The 23,756-nt window shown below is 48.1% G+C and overlaps 1 protein-coding gene across 1 annotated transcript; it reads left to right on the forward strand.

The window, feature by feature from the left end:
* The first annotated feature begins 326 nt into the window (after positions 1–326).
* On the forward strand, positions 327–21,995 carry PAQR4 (progestin and adipoQ receptor family member 4). The gene is made up of 3 exons (XM_081837150.1): positions 327–664; positions 17,307–17,525; positions 18,573–21,995. The coding sequence occupies exons 1-3, from the start codon at positions 499–501 to the stop codon at positions 19,004–19,006; spliced, it is 819 nt and encodes a 272-aa protein (XP_081693276.1). The 5' UTR covers positions 327–498; the 3' UTR covers positions 19,007–21,995.
* Positions 21,996–23,756: the final 1,761 nt, after the last annotated feature.

Raw genomic sequence — 23,756 nt, forward strand, 5'->3', positions numbered from 1 at the left:
GGAGGGCGGGGCGTCCGTTATGCTAATAATGGAACGACAGTTCTTAGTCAAGCTCGGGCGGTTGGTAGGCCCCGGAGAGGAAGGGCGTGGCTTGCATATATTGTCATTTTTATGCAGAGTGCAGAACCCTGATCCGGGCAGCCATGTGCGAGACAGAGCGACTGCGGTGCAGAGATTATGCAAAGGAGCGGCGGGATCGTGGGCGGGGCTTGCGCCGAAGCCTTGCAGATAGGGGGACCGGCCCGGCGTGAGAAAAGGCGGCAGGGGAGGAGGAGGGGAGCAGTGGTACCCGCATGTATTATGTTAATGAGGGCGGTGGGCGGGGCCGGATTGTGAGCTCAGCCCGAGGAGGGGAGCGAAGCGAGGGGGAAGCCCAAGGAGGAGCTGCTCGTTGCAGCGGCAGCATCAGCAACGGCAGCAGCAGGAGGAAAGAGGAGGAAGAGGAGGAAGAGGATGCAGACCCCGGCCAGCAGCTGACCCCGGGGGGGGAGCCCGGCCATGGCCTTCCTGGGGGGGCCCCGGCTCCTGGACTGGGCCAGCTCCCCCCCTCACCTGCAGTTCAACCGCTTCGTGCTGACGGGCTACCGGCCGATCAGCACCGGGTCCGGCTGCCTCCGCAGCCTCTTCTACCTGCACAACGAATTGGGCAACATCTACACCCATGGTGAGTCCCCGCAGCCTTCCCTTCCTTGCTCCCTGCAGCCCGTGTCTAACACCGGCCTCTCCACCACCCCAACCCCGCCGCGTCGGCCGCGCTTTCTCCCGCCGGGCTCCGATGCCCTCCGATCTCCGTGCCTGCTCTCCTGCAGGGCCCTCCCCGCGATTGCACCGCCTGCCAGCCCTCCAGCCCTAGGCGTGCAGCGGGCATCCAGAGGTACCTCTACCTCCATCCGGCTGCCCAGAGCTCTTGTACCCTTGCTCTGGTCTGTTCTTGGTGCATTTCGGCATCCCTCGGCTGCCGCTGCTGCTGCTGCTTCCGTTTTTCTTGCCCGGTCCCACAGCGTCGGCATGGACCCTTTTCGCAGGGCCTGGCTCTCCCCCACCCGACGGAGTTTGAGAGCCGCGCGTCCCTTCTCATGCCTCTTCCCTCTCCCCCAGCCGCCAATCTCTGTCCTCCAGTTCCATTGCGCCCTGATCCCCAGACAGACTGGCAGCATCCTGGCCGCCGGAGGGTCCATGGACAACCTCAGTGTCACGCACGCGACAGCCCCACTGCAACCTAGCTAGCTCTCCGTGGGCAATTTAGATGCCTGTCCCCACGCGCTGCATATTTTTTCTCCCCCTCCTCCCCCAACCCCTGCTTTCGTGCCCCCTCGGATGTCAGGGCTCATTCATTCTGCTTCCCTTGTCCGTTTCCAGCGAGCCACCCCTTCAAATGGTGAATAATTAAAAGTTTATTTTTCTGGGCTTAGGTGACTGTTTGCCGGAGTCGGAGCAAAGCTGCTGAGCTAACATTGGCCAAGGGAGTTTCACTTCGCTTATTAGCTGTGTGCCCTGTTTCCTGGTAGGGTTTCTATGGCAGCCTTAACTTTGTATTATCCTGTGTGGGTTTGTGGGAGAGCAGCTGACTTCCTGCGAAAGAGAGGCTTAGCTGAGGAGGGCATGTTTTGCATGCTGAAAAGCCAAGTTCAGTCTTGGGTGCCTTGAAAGGATCATCTCAGGTGGTGGAGCAGGAAGAGTCTGGGTTAGATGGACCCAAAGGTTTGCGAAAATCAAAGAGGGTTTTCAAGCGCCTTATTGTTATGAGGCATGTTAGGTTGGAGCATCAAGGTCCCAGCTACGACTCCCTGTCACCCCTTCACTCATTCAGCTTTGTGTTGTGTTGTTGTTGTTGTCGTCTGACTTATGGCAATGGGGGATGGAATGTTTTAGAACTCTCCGCCCGCTTCCCATTCATTGCAAAGCTGAGTTTGGGCAAAACACACAATGTGCTTTTGTCATTGGTTTCAATGGGGATTGTTCTGGACACAAGCACCTGTGGCTATGCTAGAGGAAGTTGAGCTGAAAAGCTCCATTCTGTGGGGTTTGGGCAGAAATAATAGGCTCATATTCACACAGCCATAAACCTTTCTGTATAGTGAGAGTAAGGGGAGGCAATGAGGCCTGTCAATACTTCTTCTATTCTGGAGGTTTCTTACTGCAAGAGTACAGTTGTGCAAATCACATCCACAAAAGCGACTGGCTCTCACCTCATTGTTTCATGTGCCCATTCCTCCTTGTAACATAGCAACATGAACAATTTGGTTGCACCTTCAGTACTTAGGGGATGGTTTGAAGTCTGCTACTGCTGCAAATCTGCTGAACCTAGGCAGACCTGAGTTTAGTCGGTGCCTGGATGGGAGGCTGCCTAGGAACTCTGGAAAATAGGAATGTAACATAAAAAGAGGTAAAACAACAACAACAGATCAGGACATGATAAATTCTGTATCTGAAAAAGTAGCTTGCATGTAAGGCCTGGACACCTTGGGACCCGCTGGTTTGTTACGCCTTCTGTTCTTGCTGCCCACCTGGGAATACAAAAAATGAGGATGTTGCTCAACACCTGGCAGACCACACCATCTGGCTGGTGGGCTGTTTGGCTTGGGGTGGTGGTGACAAATTGTAGCGATGGCCACCAACTTGGATGGCTTCAAAAGAGGATTAGACTAATTCATGGAGGATCAGGCTATCCTGGGCTACAAGCCGTGAGGGCTGTGCTCTTTTGCTATCAAAGGCAGTATCAGTTGCTGAGAATGCTGAGAAAAGGGGGGAGAGCGCTGTTGTGCCCAGTTTCTGTTTCCAGTTTCCTATAGGCATCTGGTTGGACACTGTGGGAGCAGGATAGATGAGCCATCGACCTGATCCAACAGGACTCTTCTTAAGTTCTTAAACTGAGCCAACCTGCTTTAGCCAGATGAAAGCAAAACAGTAAGCATGGATATATAGCATTCAGAACACTTCCTGGTTGCTCAGATTGCATGCAAAAGGCCTGTGGTTCAATAGCCAGCATCTCTAGGCTTCTAGTGACTGCCCTTCCCTAGCTCTTCTATTGGAAGGGATGTCATAAATCAGCCTTCCTCTAATCTGTTGCCCTGCATATGTTTTGCTCATATTGGCCCCAAGCGGAGTGGACATTGTGCTCCAAAACATCTAGAGGGCACCAGGTTGGGAGAGGCTGTGATAAAAGTATGAAGAAGATAACTGCTGTCAGAGTTCAGTCCAGAGCTGTAACCACAAACGGCCCTTGAAACTTTTGAAATATTCTGCTCCCCATTCCTGAACAGCATGTATATACCTTATTTATTTAAAATATTTCATTTTGAGGAAAAGGCTTCTAACCCTTTAACTTGTAGAGATATAACAAAAACCACGCAGGCAGGATTATATCCTTCTGCTCACTGAAAGTAATTGCATAAACCTATTGTGCAAGTATGTAGGTGGTTCTGCAATGTTTTCCTACCCCTTAGGCCTCCTTATTGCAAATTTTCTCACCCCAAACCTGTTTTTATGCCACCTGTAGAACTTGGGAAAGTAATAATCATGTCATGTCTCAGGCCAGGTGTGTTGCTAGAACCTTAAAGAGCTTGGAGCAACAGCCCTGTGACAGAAATTTGCATGCCATTTATGAGACTCTTAATATCAGGGTCGTGGGTGTTAGGTGAAAAATTCCTGCATTGCAAGGAATTTGACTTGATGATCCTCATGGTCCCACCCAACTCTGCAATTCTATGATTCTATGCAAATTGAGCATGACTTCTAGAGGAAATGTGCCTTGCAATCATTTTTTAAATAAATACTTTAAGTTTACAGAAAGTAAGAAAGAAGGGAAGGGCTAGAAGATCTTGGGTCTGGTACAAAAAGACCTTAGGCCTGGACCCCTGACCACCTCCTAACAACACACCATCCCAGGTATGATCTGTGGGCATCTGTTGCAGCCCCTCGGCTACAGATAGTCTCTGAGCATTCAGAGCACTGAATGAATAGTTCCTGAGTGGATAGGTGGGATATGAATATGAAATAAGAGCAAGTAGCTTTTGACCACATGCAGAGTGTCCCCCCCCCCCTTGGCACTGAGCTGCTGCAGCCATTCCCCCCATGTCAATGTTGAGTAACTAGGGTACAGTTTCCCAGCGCCTCTTAAGAAGCGAATTGCTCTGCTCTCCCACTGCCCTGTATTGGGGGAATAAGGAAGGAAATGCTCGCACGGTCAGAGAAATGAATTTGCCTGGGTAATGAGAGCGGAGAGCAGGACCAGTTGGGCAATTGAGCAAGCTGCAGAGTTGAGGCTAGTCTCCCCTGTAAGGGCAAACTGCCCTTTTACGAGCTCTCCTGCCCACAGGACCCCTTTCATGTGTCACAAGCAGAGGCTCAGCATATTGTGCAAACTGTGCGCACTTACTCACCATGGATGAGGGAGGGAGCGGGCAGCAGCAAGCCCAAACGAAAGCATCTTTTGGGGAATGGCTTCAGCCTGCCCCAGACAACTGGGTGGAGTAGGGTGGGGTCAGTTAACAAGCTGGATATTCTTGAAATGAATTCCCCGAGAACTGCAGCGGAGGAAAGGCATTTGCTTGGCTTCGGTGGCTGTTGACGTGTCCCACCTAAACACTTTTCTTCCCTTATTGAATATCTAATAAAGAAGCAGAGAGTCCAACTCTCTGCCTCGAGCTCCTATCAGGCCCAGCCAACATGGCCAGGGGTCAGGAATGAGAAGGTGTAGTCCTGTGAGCTCTGAAGGGCCAAAGCTTCCTTTTCCTTGTTCCTCTTCCTTGTCTAGGGCAGTGCTTTCTGAGGGTTCACATTTCTTCAGGGACACCCAGAGCTGCCTTGATTCATCTGTAGTCCATTATTGGGAACATGAGAAGAGCCTGCCAATGGCCCATCTAGTCCAGCATCCGATTCTCACAGTGGCCAACCAAGTGCCCCGGGGAAGCTTGCAAGCAAGACATGAGAATAACAGCTCTCTCCCATCTTGTAATTCCCTGCAAATGGTACACAGAAGTATTCACTGCCTCCAACAGTGGAGGTAGAACACATCTGTTGTGGCTGGTTCTCTTGATAGCCTTGTTGTCCATGAAGTGGTCCAATCCTCTTTTAAAGTCCTCCAAGTTGGGGCCCGTCACAACCTCCCATAGTTTTAACTATGCGCTGCAGGAAGTACAGTAGTACCTCGGGTTAAGTACTTAATTCGTTCCGGAGGTCTGTTCTTAACCTGAAACTGTTCTTAACCTGAAGCACCACTTTAGCTAATGGGGCCTCCTGCTGCCGCTGCGCCGCCGGAGCACAATTTCTGTTCTCATCCTGAAGCAAAGTTCTTAACCTGAAACACTATTTCTCGGTTAGCGGAGTCTGTAACCTGAAGCGTCTGTAACCCGAGGTACCACTGTACTTTCTTTCATCTGTCCTGAATCTTTCAGCATTTAGCTTCACTGAATGTCCACGAGACCTAGTGTTATATGAGAGGGAGGAAAACTTCTCTCCATCCACTTTCTCCATTCTATGCATAACTGTACACATTTCTGTCATGTCACCTCTTCCTCACTTTTTCTCTAAACTAAAAAGTCCCCAATGCTGCAACTTTTGCTGCACAGGAATGTTGCTCCATCCCTTTGATCATTTCACTTGCCATTTCCTGAAACTTTCCCAACTCTGCAATATCCTTTTTGAGCTGAGGTGGCCAGACCTCTGCACAGTATTCCAAATACAGTCACACCATAGACTTGTATCACAGCGTTAGGGTATCAGCAGTTTTATTTTCAATTCCTTTCCTAACGATCCTTAGCATGAAATTTGCTTGTTTCACTGCTGCCACACACTGGATCAACGTCTTCAGCAAGCTATCCACTAGGATCCCAAGGTCACGTTCCTGGTTAGTCACCCCTAGTTCAGGTCCCATAAGCAAATATGTGAAATTAATATTTTTTGCCCCAACATGCATCACTTTACACTTGTTTACACTGAGTTGCATTTGCCTTTTAACTGCTTGTTCACTCAGTTTGGAGAGGTTCTTTTGGAACGCTTCACAATCTCTCTTTTTGTTTTAATGATCCTGAACAGTACTATCAGCAAATTTCACCACCTCACTGCTTACCCCTTACTGTGTGTGTGTGTGTGTGTGTGTGTGTGTTGTGTTGTGTCTTCTAGTGAAGATCTGTTTTTTTTTAAAGCGGGCAACTCTCATTGTGCTACAGTAAGCACTGTTTTGCCCACATGCTCTCCAGTGTTTATTTGCAACCATACGGGCTGGATTGCGCCTCTTTCCTCCCCACCCCTTTTCTTTTTTTGTGAAGGCTGAGATTCTCAGAATAGTCCTCATGTTGCATTCTGCACATTCCCCCCTGCATTCCTGCAGAATTGTGGTACAATACACACACAGCCCCCCCCAGGTGATCTCCTGCTCAAATATCTGACTTTTAAAGTCTTTGCTCCTCCACACATGTTGTGGCAAGAGCCTGACTTGAGGAAGGAAATTGTTCTCCAACTGCCGGTGTCAAATGAGGGCAAAGAGCAAAGTGGAGCAATTATGGGTGTGCTGAAGCGTTGAAGGGCACTTCTAGGGGACCAATAAAGCTGTTTGCCAGCTTTGACATATAGCTAACAGGCTTCAAAGGTTAGAATAAAGTAGCCTGAGCCACGTCATTTTGAGATTTGACGCACCTGATGGGGTGCGGGTGTTTAATGGATCAATATCCTAAAGAAAGACTGAATTTGTGGCTTCCTTCCTTGGTGTTAGAAGGGAGTAGGTCCCTGGCTAAGAGAATTAGGTTTCAAATTCCTACTCTAAAGGAATTGTTGTTTTCTCTCTCAAGGCAATCCCTCTATGCCTGCCATGAAATCCTTGCATGTTGCAAAGGATTCTGGGATGTGTGGGGCCTGTTTTTTTGTGAGGCCGGGTCTACTTTAAGCTGAGCATACTTGTACATATCCAACCCTCTCCCATGGCTGTTTCTCTGAATGGGACCAAATGGTGGGCAGGTGGTCTTTTGAGGATCTTGTCCACTGTTTCCCATCCTTCTCCTCAAGGAATTATGGGAAATAGTTTGGGGAATCTGCCCTGGTTTTAGAAGGGATTTCCGCGTGTTGTGTGCATATGAGCCAGGGCTATTTTGCGCAAAACGACGACGGTTGTAGGCGTTTTCTTAGAAGAAGCCAAAAGGGCCATGAAAGTTGTTTTGTTTCTGTTCTGCTGAGGCAAGTGGAACTTTTGTATATGTGTAAACTTGCTTATACCAGCTTCCCAGGGGAATTGCCTCGCGGATACCATGCTGTTGGTTTGGCAGCATCGTCAGGGTGGGGAATCTCCAGGGAGCGGCATGTACCGGCACCTGGGAACTGCTTGGCAGCATCGGTGCCCATGGCCAGCTTCCAATAAATTGCAGGGAACAAATCAGGCAGGAGTAGGAACATAAGTACTTCTTCACTAGATGAGGCCAAAGGTTGAACTCGTCCAACACTGTGTTATCAATAGCCTTGGGGGAGACTCAAAAACAATGCATGAAAATGATGGCAGCCATGATTGATCTGGGTTTTTTGGGGGAGGGGTATACTGTACCTGCATATGGAGGTTCAGTTCAGTTTCTATTGATTTGTTGGGTCCACAGCTTGAAGGCAGAGTTTTTCCTTCTGTTCAAAATATCCCAGGTTCAATGCCTAGTGAAAGGATAGCTGAAGTATAGCTCAGTCAGTAGAGCATGAAACTCTTAATTTCAAAGGCATGGGTTTGAATCCCACTTTGGGCAAATGATTTCTGCATTGTGGAGCTTTGGACTAGATGACCCTTGTGGTCTCTTCCAGCTCTAAGGTTCTATGAAAGAACTCAAGTTTTTGGAAAGCCACTGCCTGTTAAGAGTAAAACCATATTGTTCTGGAATCGAGATAAACCAGTAGCCTGACGGTGTAAGCCAGCCTCATATGTCTGTGAGAAGCTCAGGGCCCACCCTGTCATTAGAGCGTGATTATAGCCTATAGCCCATAAACTTATGGGGCTGTGGTGACTGATTCTCCCAAGCCCCCTGGCCATTCACACCACATCTGCCCCAGACATTTAAAGCACTATCATTCCACTTGAAACAGCCCGAGAGCTGTTAGGATATCCCTATTCCTTTCACAGAGCTACAATTCCCAGAGTTCCTCAGGAAGAAGGATGGACTGTCAAACCACTCTGGGAACTGGGAGCATTGTGAGGGGAATCGGGGGTCTCTAACAACTTTCGGCACCCTTAATAAACTACAGTTCTCAGAATTGCTTCGGGGAAGCCATGACTGTGGCATGTTGGTGCTTTAAATTTCTGGCGTAGATGTGGCCTCCTTTCGGAAAACAGAGCTGCGTATTCTACATGGCCTGTCATTCACCCCTAAAAAAGCCTGGTGCTCTCAGGTGCAGTAGAGGGTGTTATTCCGTCCCCAGTGTTGAAGCAAGAGGTGACTGCTGCTTATATCCGCTTCTGTCTATGGTGGGAGGGATGCCCCATTGTGTCTTTTGCCTCAGACAGCCCAAAATCTTGCACGGGCCCTGGAGAGAGCGTCTTTCTCTGCTTAATTCTTGCTCATTTTCTCCCCTCACTGAACCCAGGAGCCCTGCTGGGAATTACCTTTCCAGCCCTCTGGGGGCTAAGCAGCCGTTGATCCTGGCTAATCCAGGCAACGGAGAGATTGAGTCCCGCTCTGCTCTCCTAGCCCAACATTTAAGACCTAGGGGCAGGGAGCAGCCATAGAGTCACGGTTCCCAGGGGATTAGAAGGGCCTGCTTTTCCAGTCCAGGACTGGAGAAAGTTTACGATTTATCTGGAAAATATATGTGATGAACAGACAACGCTAGTCGGTTTTAAAGAGGCTTTGTGAGGAGAAAGGGTGTTGTAAGAGGGGAAAGAGCTGTAAAGATTCACTAACTAGCAATACAATTATAAAGAAAATGTGAATTAAATTTTAAAATCATGAGGATTGTGGAGGGAGCTGGGGGAAGTCTAAAAGAATTTATGTATTATATTGGAAAGTATGTGTTATTTAAATTTGTAAAAGAAAAACTTTTCTAAAAAATTAAAAAAAAAAAAAAAAGAAGGGCCTGCTTTTTAGCTGCCCTGGAAATAGTTTTTTTTTTTAAATATATATATATATATATATATATATATATATATTCAACGCCCTCCTACTCTGAAGGACAAAGGGTGTTAGAATATGGTCCACAGGTGAGAAGAAGAGAATGGTGAGGGATAAAATCCAGGAATCTTGGCTTCTCTTGGCGTGGTCTGCCTGTCCATGAGGCAAGGCAGTCACCTCAAGCGACAAATCCAGCCTCTGAGGAGAGTGCCGTCCGTTACTGGCAGGGAAAAACAGGCTCTGGTATTCTGTACCAGTAAATACTGCCACTCACAAAACCAAGCAGTGTATGTATGCGTATACAGTCCTCAGGATGCCATACATGGCCTTCTCTTTGCCCACAATAAGCTTCCTGGCTGAGTCGGAATTTGAACCCGGATCTTCCCCGTCCTACTTCAACACCTGATAACTACCTACCTGCTAGCACGTTTGCAAAGTTTAAGCAGGGACTGCTATGTTTTCGGACGGGATGGGGGAGACCAAGCTTCCTGCACTGCAGGGGGTTGGACTAGATGACCCTTGGTGTCTCCCTCCTAGCGCTACAATTCCATGACTCAACCTACACCTTGCTGGCTCTTGACAGGTGCATGGAAAACAGAGACCTGGATAGGAACGGCAGTTTGTCTGGGGCGGGTGGTGGTGGTGCAGAAATACAGGTAGGCGTTTTGATAAATGGATGAATGGGATTTAAGGTTAGCTCTACTGGCTGGTGGGCGTAGATGCTGTGCAGAGAGTGAGGGGACCGCAAGGGCCCTGGAGATAGCGTAGTGGATCCAGCAGGAAAGGAGGTGTTGCAGCAGGCTGGGAATATGGGAGGTTTTTGTATTGCTGAGAGGATGTGGCGGGCAGTATCCACACTCTTCTGGGAGGGAGGCAGCTGTGTGGGTAATGTGAGCTGTTCCGGATTCTCTTGACCTCAGTGACATTGTGCAGCCAAGAGGTAGGATGAGGACACTGGGCAGAATTTCGCCCACCCCTAAATGCTACCTCCTGCATTTGGCCGAAAGTAGGACTGGACTTAACACACACCCCTTTTGCCTCGCAGGATGTCATTCAAATAGCGTGAGAGATTCAATACCATTGCAGCATCCTGCTCTGGCTACTAATCCTTTTTATAAAGGGATGCCGGTTTTTTTCTTCTTCAGCGTGTGTCACTTAGTGAGTTGAGCGAAGCTTTCCCTTCCCTTTCTCAGATGGGGGAACTGAGGCTGCCGTTTCAGCCAGGACCACACAAGGCGGATTGATTTCATTTTTTTTAAAGAGAAGGGTTTTCGTCCCCCACTTTCCGTTGTTTGCATCCTCGAGATAACTTACAATTTAAATGGTATCAAGTGTCGGCAGTAAAACAAATTGAATAAGCAACCTGACAAATTAAAATTTATAGTCTAAAAACAAATAAAGAGGTAGACGGTGGCTAGGAGAATATTAATTGCTGTTTGAAAGCTCATGAAAAACAGGGCTGATTTAGCCTGGTTTCTTGTCTGAAAGATGACGGTGCCAGGCAAATGTGGTTGGGTGGGTGTGTCGTATATCACCTGCCTAATCTCTGAAGGTGAAGACACCCACAGAAGCACCTCGCAACTGTCTTTCTGGCTCAAGGCAAAATTCACCTTATCCAGCTTACCTGTGCAACAGTGGCCAAGCCAGATGTTACTAGAAAGATCTCAAAGTAGGTCACAGAGATGGGCATCCTTTGTTGTTTGGCCCCAGTATCTGTTAATGGGTGGTATACTCCTCCTGAACACGGAGGTTCAATTCTTTTTAACCAATTCCCTCTATTTCTTGTGTTCAGGAGTGCTTATATAGCCAAAATGGTTCCACATACAAATAAGAGGGAGGGAGTGACAAGTTCAAGCCCCAAATAAAGCCTTCATGAGAGAAAAGTGAGGGAAGATCTCCCCCAAATAGCCCTGTGATGACTGAGCATGCCCACTGGCCAGAGAATGCCGACTGACCGTCGTGTGGGAGAGCAAATGGAAAAATGGGTGGGAAGGAAGAGGGAATAAAATGGAGCTTCACAGAGGGCAAGGCTGGCTCAGTGAACAAGAGCACTGCACGCTGCAACATTTTGTTGCAGGGCCTGCTGGTTGAGTTTAAACACCATTGATGGGCAAATCTGCTATGGATTTGTTGGCTCAAATCCATTTTTTAAAAACCAACTGCTGGTAAATGAGTGGACTTTGCTGCATTTTGTGGAAATCGTGCATGAGGAAGAAATGCACCTTGTTGCACCTTCTGGCCGGGGGGGCAGGGGGGGGGCACACATCCTCGCCTTTCAGCTCTTTACTGCTATGGCCAAGGACCAACCCTGGCACTAAGAGGCGATAGTGCTGCTTCCTGATGCCTTGTGCCCCTGTCTTTTCCTACAGACAGCCTTGAGCCTCCCACTTTCATCCGTCTTCAGGAACGGTATTTATTTAGCTTCTTCCAGGTAGTTAATGATGATCCAATTATAGGCTCAGTGTTTTTTTCTCTTCCCCGCCCCTTCCATCCTGCCAGGGGGTCCAATCCGGTCCCAGATGCTGAAATAGCAGTTCCTGGGATAAGTGGCTTACACTTGAGCAGCTGACCTCAGAGGTGGCAAGCGGAGCCCAGACTGAACTCTGGCAGTAGGTGGGCCTTTGAGGTTTATCACAAAAGCGTGAGAGCCTCATGTGCACCCGCATTTCTGCATACAGTACACACAAATCTTTCCTCCTGATCTCTGTCCCTTTCCTCCTCCTCTTGCCCACCCCTCTATTAAGGTCTGGATTGGCATCTACCTGGGTCTGGGACTCTTGGGGAAAAAATGGGGGGGGGGGAGGAGCTGCATTGATTGGGCTGTATGAATAATAGCTGTAACAGGGCAGATTGGTTCAGCTCTCCGAAAAATGAGGTTACCCTTGATTAAGCCTCTGGAAATGACAGTGAAATGTAATAAAAGGAGAGAGAGTGAGAAGGGAACATCCCTGGCTCTGAGAATGGGTTTGTGTGTGTGTAGAGCCAGAATCGCACAACGTCAGCGCTTCACGGTGTATATTCCCCTGCCCCGAGTCTTTGGCTCAGACCGTGAAATCATGACTGTTTAATGTTACACAGTCCTGACGCTTCCGGGTCTGTTATCCGATCCCTAACATGTCCCTGGGGAGGAGAGCAAGGCCGGGATTGTGCTTCTGTGACAGGTCTGTAGCAGCGATTGCAGAAACTGAGAACAGGAAAGGCAGAGCTGGGTGTGCAGGGGTGGGGAAATGAAAATAAACTTGGATGTCCCCGATGCTGGTCCTAGGCCCTGGAGAGAGTAAGAATATTTCAGGTGTAACTTGCTTTATTCATGTGGGAAAACAACAGCGCTGCCCCCCTCCCCTCCACCGTGTCCCTATCTTTATTTTTTGAAGTGTGGCCTGGAGTCTGCTTTGGGCAACCAATACAAGCATCTGCCCTGAAGCAAGATATCCTCTGGGAAGATTGCCAGATCTCGCTGCGAGGCTCCTGCCACTTCAGTGGCAGAGTTCAATGGCCGAGCCTTGATAACTCTGCAGGGGACAGTTGTCAGGATTTTGTGTACGTGTGCACTGGGGGGGGGGGGACACAACAGTAAATGTTGTGCCAACGATGGCTGAATACTGCAAATGGTGTTAAGTGAATTTGTGTGAATCTTGCAAACGCTTTTTCTCCTGCCACTCATGAGGAGGCACACAAGTCCTGTCCCCCTTCTCCAAACTCTGGCTTCTGAGATCTTGCTATCATTTCTATGTAGACCTTCAGGTTGATATGTACTTACCACATTTCCTTCCCTGTCGCCCCGCTGGAAGGAATTCGGGGGCAGAATAGATGGGAGCATTCATTTTTTTTCTTATTGCTGTTCATTAGATTTATACCCTAACCCTTCCATTAAAATGTCCAAGACCGCTAGCAACAATAACATTTACGATAGAAATAAAATAACAAATCCGCACAATAAATAATCAGAATCAGAATCAGAATTTATTATTTATACCCGGCCCATCTGGCTGAGTCTCCCCAGCCACTCTGGGCGGCTCCCAATCAAGTGTTAAAAACAATACAGCTTTAAATATTAAAAACTTCCCTAAACAGGGCTGCCTTCAGATGTCTTTTAAAGATAGGATAGTTGCTTAAAAGATCACAACAACCTTACAAGGTAGGTATAGGTGATAGAGAGGGATTATCCAAGATTTCTTTCTGTGTGTTGTGGTCAACCAGGAAACCTTTCAGGAGCTTCAGTAGTCACTGCATTACACTTTCAGTCTTGAGGGTTAGAAACTAATTTAAAAAACAACAACAACAGCTGGGAGTTCTTAGCTTGCTGAATTTTGTACCCAAACCCGTTTGGTAGTGTAGTTTGAGAGCCACCTGACCTTGACAATTATCCCCCTACTCCTTTTCATACCTCTGTTTGCCCCCCCCCCCCTTTTTCATCTGATTGGCAAAGAGAGGGTTGTGTTTCCCGTTTTGTTCCTGTGTGTGGATTTTGGAGCAGGCCTGAGGCTGTTCCCTTCCTTGGGGCTTGGAGAGAGTGGTTCTCCTCTGCCACCTTGCCTCTTGGGATGTGTGCGGCAGAACAGCCTCTCCCTCTTCAGGTGGCACTGTGAGTTAAAATGTACCTTCCCAGCCCCTGGGTGCCAAATTGCTGCGTGGCTTCTTTAAATGGCCTGGCTGCATTTTGGAGGCATTTTGCGGTTGTGCAGCTGGCGCGTGGGTACCACAATCCCCGCCGTCAGCAAAATGCAGGCTTCCAAGTTATTTGCTGACATGGCCCTCCCTGTCGTCCTTGGGACCGTCGTCCCGTCAGGTGGGGATGCTGGGAGCCGTCGGGGGTGGGGGTAGAAAACAGCCTGGCTTTTTACCAAAACGCTGGCTTTAGGGTGGTGGGGGGCAGGTGCGCTTGGCTTATGCCCTATGGTGGCCATTGAGCTGTAGCCCAAAGGCGTAGATTAGATCCTCATAGTCTCTGCTTTTCGAGAGATGAAAGTCATCCTAGCTCATCTTGACTTTGGCTAGATCACAGCCGTAGAGCCACGTGCAATGCAATCCCCACATCTCCAAGTAAGGATGGGAGCAACCTCTGCCCAGAGCCTAGAGAGGCACTGCCAGTCAGTGTAGGTGATACTGACTTAGACAGACTAATGGCCTGACTCTGTATAAGGAAGCTTCCTATGTCTTTGAGGTTATGACCTTGCCCCCAGCTGCCTAACCAGTTTGCCAATTTTATTTAGAACGTTTACAACCCACTTTCTCAAGGTAGCACATATGGTTCTTCCCCACCCTCTGTTTTTATCTTCACAACAACCCTGCGAGGTAGTTAAGCTGAGAAGCACTGATGCAAGGTCACCCAGGGAGCTTCATGGCCGAGTGGGGATTTGAACCCTGGGCTCCTGGGTCCTAGTCAATCACCCTAACCACTGCACTACCAACAACACGGGGAGCCAATGGGTTTTTTCATTGTGTTGCCATGGACCACCCTCTTGCCGTAGTTTGGGGAAACAGCTACTGTTAGTATACCATTCAAGGGAATCTGACTCGGACTGTGGAGACGACTTCAAATGCTCCCTGCCCTCCCCAGCCACGAAATTTGATGGGTGATCTTGGGCCCAGTCACATACTCTCCAGGGTAGTTGTGGCAGGTGTAGGAGAGAACCATGCAGCAGCATAGCGCCCCCTAGCCAGGAGCCTAGGCCCCAGATGTCTGAGTGCAGAGGAGTTGTGGGAGGTCCTACCTGGGGAAGAAGGTTCAGAGCCAGGGGACTGGTGGTGGGATGACGATGAGTAGTCAGAGGGAGAAGCGAGAGCAAGTTGGGAGGAGGAGGTGTCAGAAGCTGAAGAGGAAACAGGGTTTAGTGAGTAGGAAGAGGCAGTGGCAGAGTGCAGTCCAGAATCAGAAACAGAAGCAGAGGCTGGACAGGAAGGGGCCAAGAGGCAGAGGTGAGTCAGGCTGGTGAAGAAGCCAGGGGGTCTCCCCATCCTGTTGTGGCAAGCTCCCCTCCCCCTGATCTCCCAGAACCAGAAGAGGTATGAAGAGAGCAGAACAAAGGCAGGCACACGACTGAGTCTCAGATTGCTTGGGAAGGACCTGGGAGTGTAGGAGACTTAGAGAACTGCCTCATAGGGGCAAGATCTACTAGGACAAGTTGCTCTTGTCACTAGGCCTGGCCTAACGCGTCAACCTTGTTTTCTTGAATAAAGAATTAACTTCACTGATGCCATGTGATTTATGGCTCACCTGGCACCTGCTCCTGATACCATCTGTGGCATCTCCACTGGAATTTTTTGGAATAATTATTATTTATTTAAAAGGAAAGGGTAAAGTCTGCAAAAGGGCTGTGCTTGAGAACTTGGAGACCTGCTATCATTGAGAACAGGCAATACTAAACTAGATAAAGCAGCTTCATTATGTCCCACTTCCGCCTCACCACTACTCATGTGAGTGCTGAAAAACTCAGATTCTCTGTCCAGTGGCAGGCTGGCAAAAGGGATTCTAAGGCTTGGGAACTCATGGTCTTTGATACCTTTGGAACTCCGCCTCCCATCATCCCTGGTCATTGGTCAAATTGGCTGGGGGTGATGAGAGTCATGGGTGTAGCCAGGACTTTTGTAGGGCGGGGAAAAGAATCCCTTTTTATTGATTTGAGGGGGGCAGCTGCCCCTCCCTGTCCCCCGCCCCCCTTGGCTATGCCCATGATGGGAGTTGAAGTCCAGCAGCAACACCTGGGCAGGGGGAACACACAGGTTCCCTTGCCCTGGCCCAAGCTTCCATGTTCGCCAATTGCATAAAAGAGTAGGGTTGCATGTGTTTTGTATCCTGGAGCTTCATTGTGCAAATAAGAGGCACCTGTTGCATTTCTCTGTCCCTTGTATGTGTTAGAGAAGCAGATAATCTTGCATGGCGGGGGAGTGGCCACTTGGGAATCTAACCCAAAAAATCCTGGGACAGGAGGGTGCTGAGAGTTGTGGATCTGTGAGGGGTAAACTACACTTCCCAGGATTCTCTGGGGGAAGTCATGTGTTCAAAATGTATTCAGCCTAAGACTCCCCTCTCTGCTTCAGTGTGTGTATCCCGATTCCCGACTGAAGCGAACTGTTTTTCAGGCAGAAACTGAGAAGAGGTGCAGCTTTTCCTGGCAAGTGAGATTGCAGTAATGGGGTAACAAAGGGCACTGACTTGCCAGGAGGTAGCAGCAACTCTTCTCTCCCTAGCTGTGGGCTAGGTGACAGGCCCCTTGGGGCTGGGGGCTGACTCAGTCTCCCTGGGAGATTCTCTTCTGTTTCTCCCCTGCCTCTCTCTAAAGGAGTATTTCTGGCCTCTTAATGAATGTTTATCATGTTCCTAATTGAGATCTGGCTTCGGGCAGCCTCAATTAGCACAGTAATTGGGTTCAGGAAGACCTAATCTGTTTGTGTAAAGCTGCAGCCTCTGGGGGAAACGGAGGGTGAGAGAGGGGAGAGTTGAGGCTCAGTGGGGATAAGGAAGAGTGAGGGTAGGGCAGGCTGGATCCACAGGTCAAGAATCTACCAGGCTGCTGCATTTTGGCAGTGGAGAGAAAAGAAATCCAGTCCGTGCCCCATTGGGAGGAACATGGCGTTGGCCTGCTACCCACCCCAGTTGTAATTATTGAGGAAGGTTTAGCTCATTAAAATGTTTTTCAATGCTGCAAAAGTTTCCATAGTACACATTGAACAGGTGATGCTTGGGGAAATTGCAAGTGCACACCATTTGCTTCAAACTTTTTTCACTGTCAGAAACAAAATTTCAGGGGGAGTGGGAAAGGGCTGTTGCTTTAATGTTTACACACAGTGCGAGAGCGCTTAATCCACGCTTCTGTACCTGGTAGGGGACTAGAACAGGTGGCCTTGAGGGTCTTATCAAAGATTCCTCAACGGAGCCGTCGCTTTGCAAGAGGAGCAGAGATAAACCATGTCAAAGGGTTTCATTGCTGAAGACGAGTAGGCTGCCCCTGCCCAAAAATGCTTTAATGGTGGCTTTCCCGATGCTGCTTTGATGCTCCACAATTTTTCTTCCAACTGTGTTCTGACGTGACAAATGGGATGGCAGGAGCAGAGGATGTGGGTTGGGAGGGGGAGAGAGACGCCAAGGGCCTGAGAACTGGAGAAGATACACCTGGTGCTAACTTTTAGAGTGGGGCACTCTGTGGGAAGAGTTGTGAAGATGGTGGGGTCCCCGGGCTGTCCCTGGTTGGAGATGGGATACTAGGCCAGCTCTCCTCTTCTCTCTTTCAGGTATTCCTCTGCTGGGGTGTCTCTTTGTGTTGCCCTTGACCATTCCGTGGACCCGACTCTCCGTCTCATGGCTAGGAATAGCGCACTACCTGGCTTGCGTCTTCCCACAGCTTGGCAGTGTGCTCTACCACCTCTTCATGAACCACGAGGGAGGCCCCGCTGTCTACCATACCTTGCTCACCCTTGATATGTGTGGGGTATGCATGGTCAACACTTTGGGTGAGTTAACAGTGCTCTCCTCCCTGGTTTACTGGGATGCGGGTAGCGACCAAACTCTGGCACAGAGGAGACATGAGAAGCTGGAAAGGAGAAGCCTACTTTTGATGGGGACAATGGCACATAGGTACTGACAGGTATCAGAGGGCGGATCCTAGAACAAGACAAAATTCGATGGCGATCCCATAGATCTTGGGCCAATCTTTGCCCATGAGGCTTTTTTCCCCAAACCATAACCTGTCACCTGGGGGGTGGGAGTGTTGGGCCAAATTCTGTGTGGGCTGTGTACCTGTTCTGCCTGCCTGTCAGATTTGGCCAGCTAGGCAGATCCTGATAAGAGCCAAAAATGTTCTCTGTGGTGGATGATGTTTAGGAAGCTTAGATACCAGATCCGGCGATTGGTCCAGTTTAGCCCAGTACTGCCCAGGCTGAATGGTGGCAGGTCTTGGGCAGAGGCCCGTCACAGAGCCTACCTGACCCTTTTAACTGTAGATACCAGGGATAGAACTTGGGAAGCCTTACTTACCCCAAAATAGCCATAAAAATTGTTGTCTCTCAAAGTAGCTCGCATCAATAAATAATGTTTAAGAAGTTGGGGGGGGGGAGCGGAATCCAGGCTTACAAAGTAAAAAGACAAGACACACAGCAAAAGGGAAGTGGCAGAGGAGGGAGAGCACTTCCTGAATGCCTGAACAAAGTGCAGAGCAACAAAACAAGTGCCTGGAAGGCAGGAGCGGGCTAGTGTGTGGGATGTGGGGCATGTAAATTCATTAATAATGATGGTGATGATAATAATAATGTGCCGTGAGCAGCCAAAGTTCATTTGGGAGTGGTAGAAATCTGGCAAGGGAGAGGACGTAGAATTTGGTTAGATGCAGAACTGAGGGGTCTTGGGGTTCTGCCTGAGAGTGTGGGGACAGCAGCATGACCATCCTACCAGTGGTGGAGGCTGGCCACACAAATGACAATTATAATTACCAGCTTCCCCCTCATCCCACCCTGTCCTTAACTTCCTGATGGGCGGACTGTGTTTCTCTCTCTTCCCTGCAGGTGCTCTCCCCATCATCTATTGCACGCTGGCCTGCACCCCGATTCCCCGCACGGCTGCCCTGCTGGCCTACACGGGCTTGTCGAGCTACGGCATTTTCTGCGCAGTGACTGCCAGCTCCAGCGTCCGGCGCCTGCGGGCTTTTGCCTGGCAAGCCCTCTTCCGCTTCTTCTTCTTCTACCTGCGATGGGTGGGACTGGGCACCGGCCACCCTTCCTCTCTGCGCTCATACCTCATAATGGACGGCTTGGCCTTTCTCGGGGGCGTCATCAACATCTCGCGGGTGCCTGAGCGCTGGAAGCCGGGCCGCTTTGACTACTGGTTCAACAGCCATCAGATAATGCACGTGCTGGTGGTGGTCAGCATCCTTTATCTCCACTGGGGAGTAGTGGCTGATCTGCAGTGGATTGGCAACCACGCCTGCCCCATGGAATGAATGACTGCATCATGTCCGGGTCCTACCCTTCCCATCGAAGAACCCCACAGATTTAAGACGTGGGGTAGGCCACAAGTTCCCGTCAATCAAAGTCTTTGACAAGGGCTGACAGACAAGGAAGGACGTTTTTTTCTTTTCTTTTTTATACAACTCACTTAGAACAGGGTGGTGTTATTTTTTCGTTCTTGGGGTTATGGTTTTCCATTGCTTTGAGTATCTGTGGATAAACATATATAGGATCTGGAAACCTTGGGGTCTACGGCAATGGATTTCCATTGGCTGAGGTGCTTCTAGATTGTGGTGTTCAGCTGTTCTTCCAAATTGCCATCCAGGGTGGATGGCCTTGTAAACATTCTTGGGTTAAGAAGAATTCTAAATTGCTGACCTGTAGCCTTGTAACTTGTGAGAAGCTATTGATGGCGCTAGCAAAGGTTATCCGTACCCGAAGCCTCTTGCATCAATTCTTGCTGGCTGCAGGCTTTTCTGCATCAAAGCTAGACTTCCTTAGCTTTGGTGGCGGTCAAGGAAGAACACCATTGTTTTGGACATCTTTTTCACCTGTTTTGAGGGTGACGTCTGCACTGGGCGAATAGGAATTCAATGGAATACACTTGTTCTGAGTACAGCCTCTCTGCTTTATAGAGACAAGTTATTTAAATAGACTTTTTATCCAGGTATCTTTCAGACACCATGCAATACTTTTTTTTTTTTTTAAGGGCTGGTTAGACACTTGGGTATTGAGGTCTGCTGCACTGAGTGTTGGTGAGGACCTTGAGTAAAGGAATGGGTGGGATACAGCTAGTCTATTATGGAAGATGCTCTGTATACATTCATTTGCTCTGAAATAACTTGAAGCACTGAATCAGCTCTCCCCCCACCCCCTGGAGGGGTAATTAGCGGCCTTGAAACTAGATTGGGTGGAAGGAAGGTCTAGAGTCCAGATTTCCACTTCTGGTTCTTCTCACCAAATCTGGGTCTATGGCTGACTCGCAACATGCTTCAGCTTCCCCTTTCTCTCCGGGGGGAGGGATTTGGGGATCACCTTGCAATGTCTGTTTGCCTGCTGAACCCCACCTACTGCTTTCGTAGCTATACCTATTAGGCAGAGTGGGTACTTTCCAGAGCTTAGTTCAGCATAAAATGGGAAAAGGTCTTTCTCCATTTCTTGATAGAGATGACTTGCAGCTGCCGCTAGCCTAAGTCAGTTGCTGCTATCTTCTTACCCTGTCTTCCTGTCTAGAAGGCAACCTACCCATATTTCTAAATTCCAGTTCACTTCCTTCACGGGCTGCGGAATTAGTCCAGCTGGCCTACCTGGTCAGTTATGAGAAGAAGAAATAGCTACATTTTTAACTTGGGGCTGTGGTCAGCAACTAGATTTCTGAGTGGTCCATTTTGCAAGCATGGGGACAAAAGGCTGCACCCCTGTGGCCTTCTAGCAAACGCCGTGGCCATCTGCTTGGCCCAGGGACCTAAGCCATAATTTAGGTCACCCTTTTCCAGCTAGCTACCCTCCAGATGTTTTAGTCTGCAACACAAGTGCAACTGCGTGCTGGCTGCAGCTGATAGGATTTGTACTCCAAGATATATAGAGAGCGGCAGGCTGGGGAAGGCTGATATAGGTAATCAGCCATTGCAAGTGGGGAAAATAACTCAATCCACAGCAGTTTTTAAACTTGTTTCTTGATGTACTGGGCCCAAAGAACACTCTTCCACATTTGGGCTCTAAATGATAAGGTGAATGGTTCTTCAGCTAGAGTTTGTTCTAATTTTTATGGCAGAAGTTTTTAAGTCCCCATGTCTTTTGTTTGGCCTCAATGGAACACACCCAAACCAGTTCACGGAAATCAGCATCCCAATCCATGTTGGGTAGCTCTTATGAATAAAGAAATATTTTAATTATAAATTTAACAAATGTATTTACCTAGGTTACAATTGTGCCGCTTTTTAAAAAGCCACATATTAACAAAGATGGGGTTTCTATATTTTCTATGCAGCAGCACCACCTTAATCTGAATCTGAAATCTGTACTGTATAAGGGGCTGAATAGTGGAGCATGCCTGCAAATAGTTCAAACCTATTCTGGTGATCCAGACTGATAGCTAGTTTTTCAGTGGAGGACACAAGTCCTTCTGGATTTCATTCTGATTTTGGGCCAAACAAGGTATGTCGATGTGTCTTTCTGTGAATGTGAGTGGGTAGAGAAATGAAAGCGTTAACTCTGGAACTTTCCCCATTTTGAAGGGGAGGCCCTGTGACTCTGAGCAGAAAAACAACCAAGAGACAGATTGTAAAGGGATCAGCATGCCCCCCCCCCTCTTCTGTTTCAACTTGCAGGTGCCTGAGGCAGATTTTGTGTTAGCTTTTTTTTTTTTTTTTAAGTCAGGGAAAGATAAATATGTGTCATATTTGTTTGAATCTCAGTCAACTTTAGAACAGATAACACAGCTGCTGGAGGTGAGGTAAAACTGACTGAGGATCTGAAATGACCACAAGTAGGGCAGATCTCATGGGGTGTGTGTGTGCACGTGTGTGTGTGTGTGTGCGCGCGCGCTCAGGGAGGGGCAGTGAGTTTGAGCCTTCTGTTTGTTGTGTGTCACATGTTGTTGCCTGCAAATGCAGAAAGATGATGTATCAGTGATGTGACCCGGTCTTCATTATGGCTGAATTTAAGCCTTCCACATTGGGGTGGGAAGTGTCTTGTGTTTTTCTGCTCTCAACTGTTATGGGCTGGGGTTTCACTTGCTGCCAGCAGCCTAGTCTTGTCTCTTGCTATCTCAGGGTAGACGGACATGGTTAATGTTCGCAGCTTCTTTGGGCTGAAGCTACATATCATCTTAAAATATAAGAGCAAGGCACCAAAAAAAATTTAAAAATGCACTCCATGCAGGAGGGAGGGAAAGAAGGGAACTGTAGGTGCTTTATGGTCCAGAACCTCATTGGGCAGATGGCAGGTCTGGGCTTCTAATAAAGAGAGCTGTCTAAGGAAGACTCATCTTTTTCCTGGCCTAAGTGGTACTTATTCTTTCAAAGTGTTGCAAAAGGTTCCTGATGGTTGCTACCTCTTCCACTAGGATGTGTTTTCCATGTAGGAAGAGATAACTCATCCAGGTTTTAATCCAGAAGCACCCTCCAGTTATCTTAGAGATGCTACACAGATGTTCATCTAGGTCCTGGAATATGGCTCTCCTGTTGACATGTCAGGCGTATTTTTCACTTTAGAAGAGCTTTCATCTCCGAGTGCAGAAAAATGAAATTACAGTTCGACATCAAGTGATTAAATATATCAAAAGCAACAAAATTGTATACAGTCAATCATCTAACTACCCTTCAATATTTTAATCACTTTCGATGGAACTTTAGTATGACTAACTAGTGTGAGATTGTTCCCTGCATTTGCTGTATGGTAGCCAATGGTTTGATTTCTTTATTCTGCTTAGACCACTTGCCTGCCACTTGACACACCAAGATCACACTTTTCTTTAATAACGTTGAAAGTGGCTTGAGCCATTATTCAACATCCAGACACTTAAGCCTGGGTTGAAATTTAATACTCCCTTTCCTGCTATTATTTTATTTATTTTATTTTCTGCTACAGCACAGGAACCAAAACAGTCAGGACTGAATTAACTATGGTGCTTGAAGGTCGTTCTCACCTTATGGACTGTGGAATGGAGGTAGAACCATCTGTTCTGAGGTAAACCATATTATTCAAGAAGGTTGAACCTCTTTGCCTACATGAATTTAAGTACAGCAAGGAAGTAAGCCACATAAAATTAAGCAAGTCATTATGTGTATTTTTAGCACACACAAATTTTAAACTTAAACAAATTGCTTGCTACTCTAGCCTTTAAGAAAAAGGAGTGGGGAATACATACAGCCCAATCTATGCATGCTTCCACCTAAGTATTGCCTCACTGAGTTCACTCAGTTTCACTCCCAGATAGACAGGGCTGCAGTTTCTCACTTCAGTCTAAAGGACAAGTAGAATAAGTTACACAAGCTTCTAGACATGTTTATTTTTTAAATCTAATTTGACTATCTTATAGACAAGCTCCTTTCCTTATTTTAAAAATTCCCTCACAACCCCCACCCCCACCCTGCTTAAGCTACTGCAGTATTACAAAATATGGAAGGCAATTGCGATGCAGATCCGGGGTTGCCAACATGGCAGGGCAGCCTTGAGAACTTCCCTTGGCATGTGTTAAGCCTCTGTGTGGCCCCTCACTGCCTCCATGAGGCAACAAGGTAGGTTACATTATCTTGCCCGCCTGCCTCCCTCAAAAGAGTACTGAGAGCTGAAAATAACAGACTGCCAGAAGGAGAAGACACACATACACAAGTTGTATCCAGCAAATCTTCTTGAAACTTAATTTTTTCACAGGTCCACCACCAAATCAAGTGCTTCCCAGTGGTACCCTGGCACAAAAACATGGGAGCTGAGGCAAACATACAGTTTAGCAAGGAACAATTCCCTCAAAACCATGATCAAATCACAGGTCTCCTCTAAGTGTGTTTAAGTGCTTGGTTGGTTTTGTTGCCACCCTATTTACAAAAGCATTTTGAGGATTCCTGCCTTGGATCAATGTTCTTTTGGTGCTGGCAGGCACTGGATCTGTGTGTTTTTACTCCTCTAAGCTTTAATTCAATATTGGTTTTTGCAGGAATCTGTTTTATTACTATTGGATCCAACTTCACAGATGACTTTGAAAAGAATAGTTTTGGATGCTTTCTGTCTGGTGGGGAGTAG

Source organism: Podarcis erhardii (genome assembly GCF_964252035.2).
Source record: "Podarcis erhardii genome assembly, chromosome: 13".
NCBI classification, from domain to species: Eukaryota; Metazoa; Chordata; class Lepidosauria; order Squamata; family Lacertidae; genus Podarcis; species Podarcis erhardii.

Excerpts from the sequence above, each read along its gene's own strand:
- PAQR4 (XM_081837150.1), top strand. The coding sequence starts at position 499 with ATGGCCTTCCTGGGGGGGCCCCGGCTCCTGGACTGGGCCAGCTCCCCC. Across the intron at positions 665-17,306 it reads GGGCAACATCTACACCCATG|GTATTCCTCTGCTGGGGTGT; the intron begins GTGAGTCCCCGC and ends TCTCTCTTTCAG. Across the intron at positions 17,526-18,572 it reads ATGCATGGTCAACACTTTGG|GTGCTCTCCCCATCATCTAT; the intron begins GTGAGTTAACAG and ends TCTTCCCTGCAG.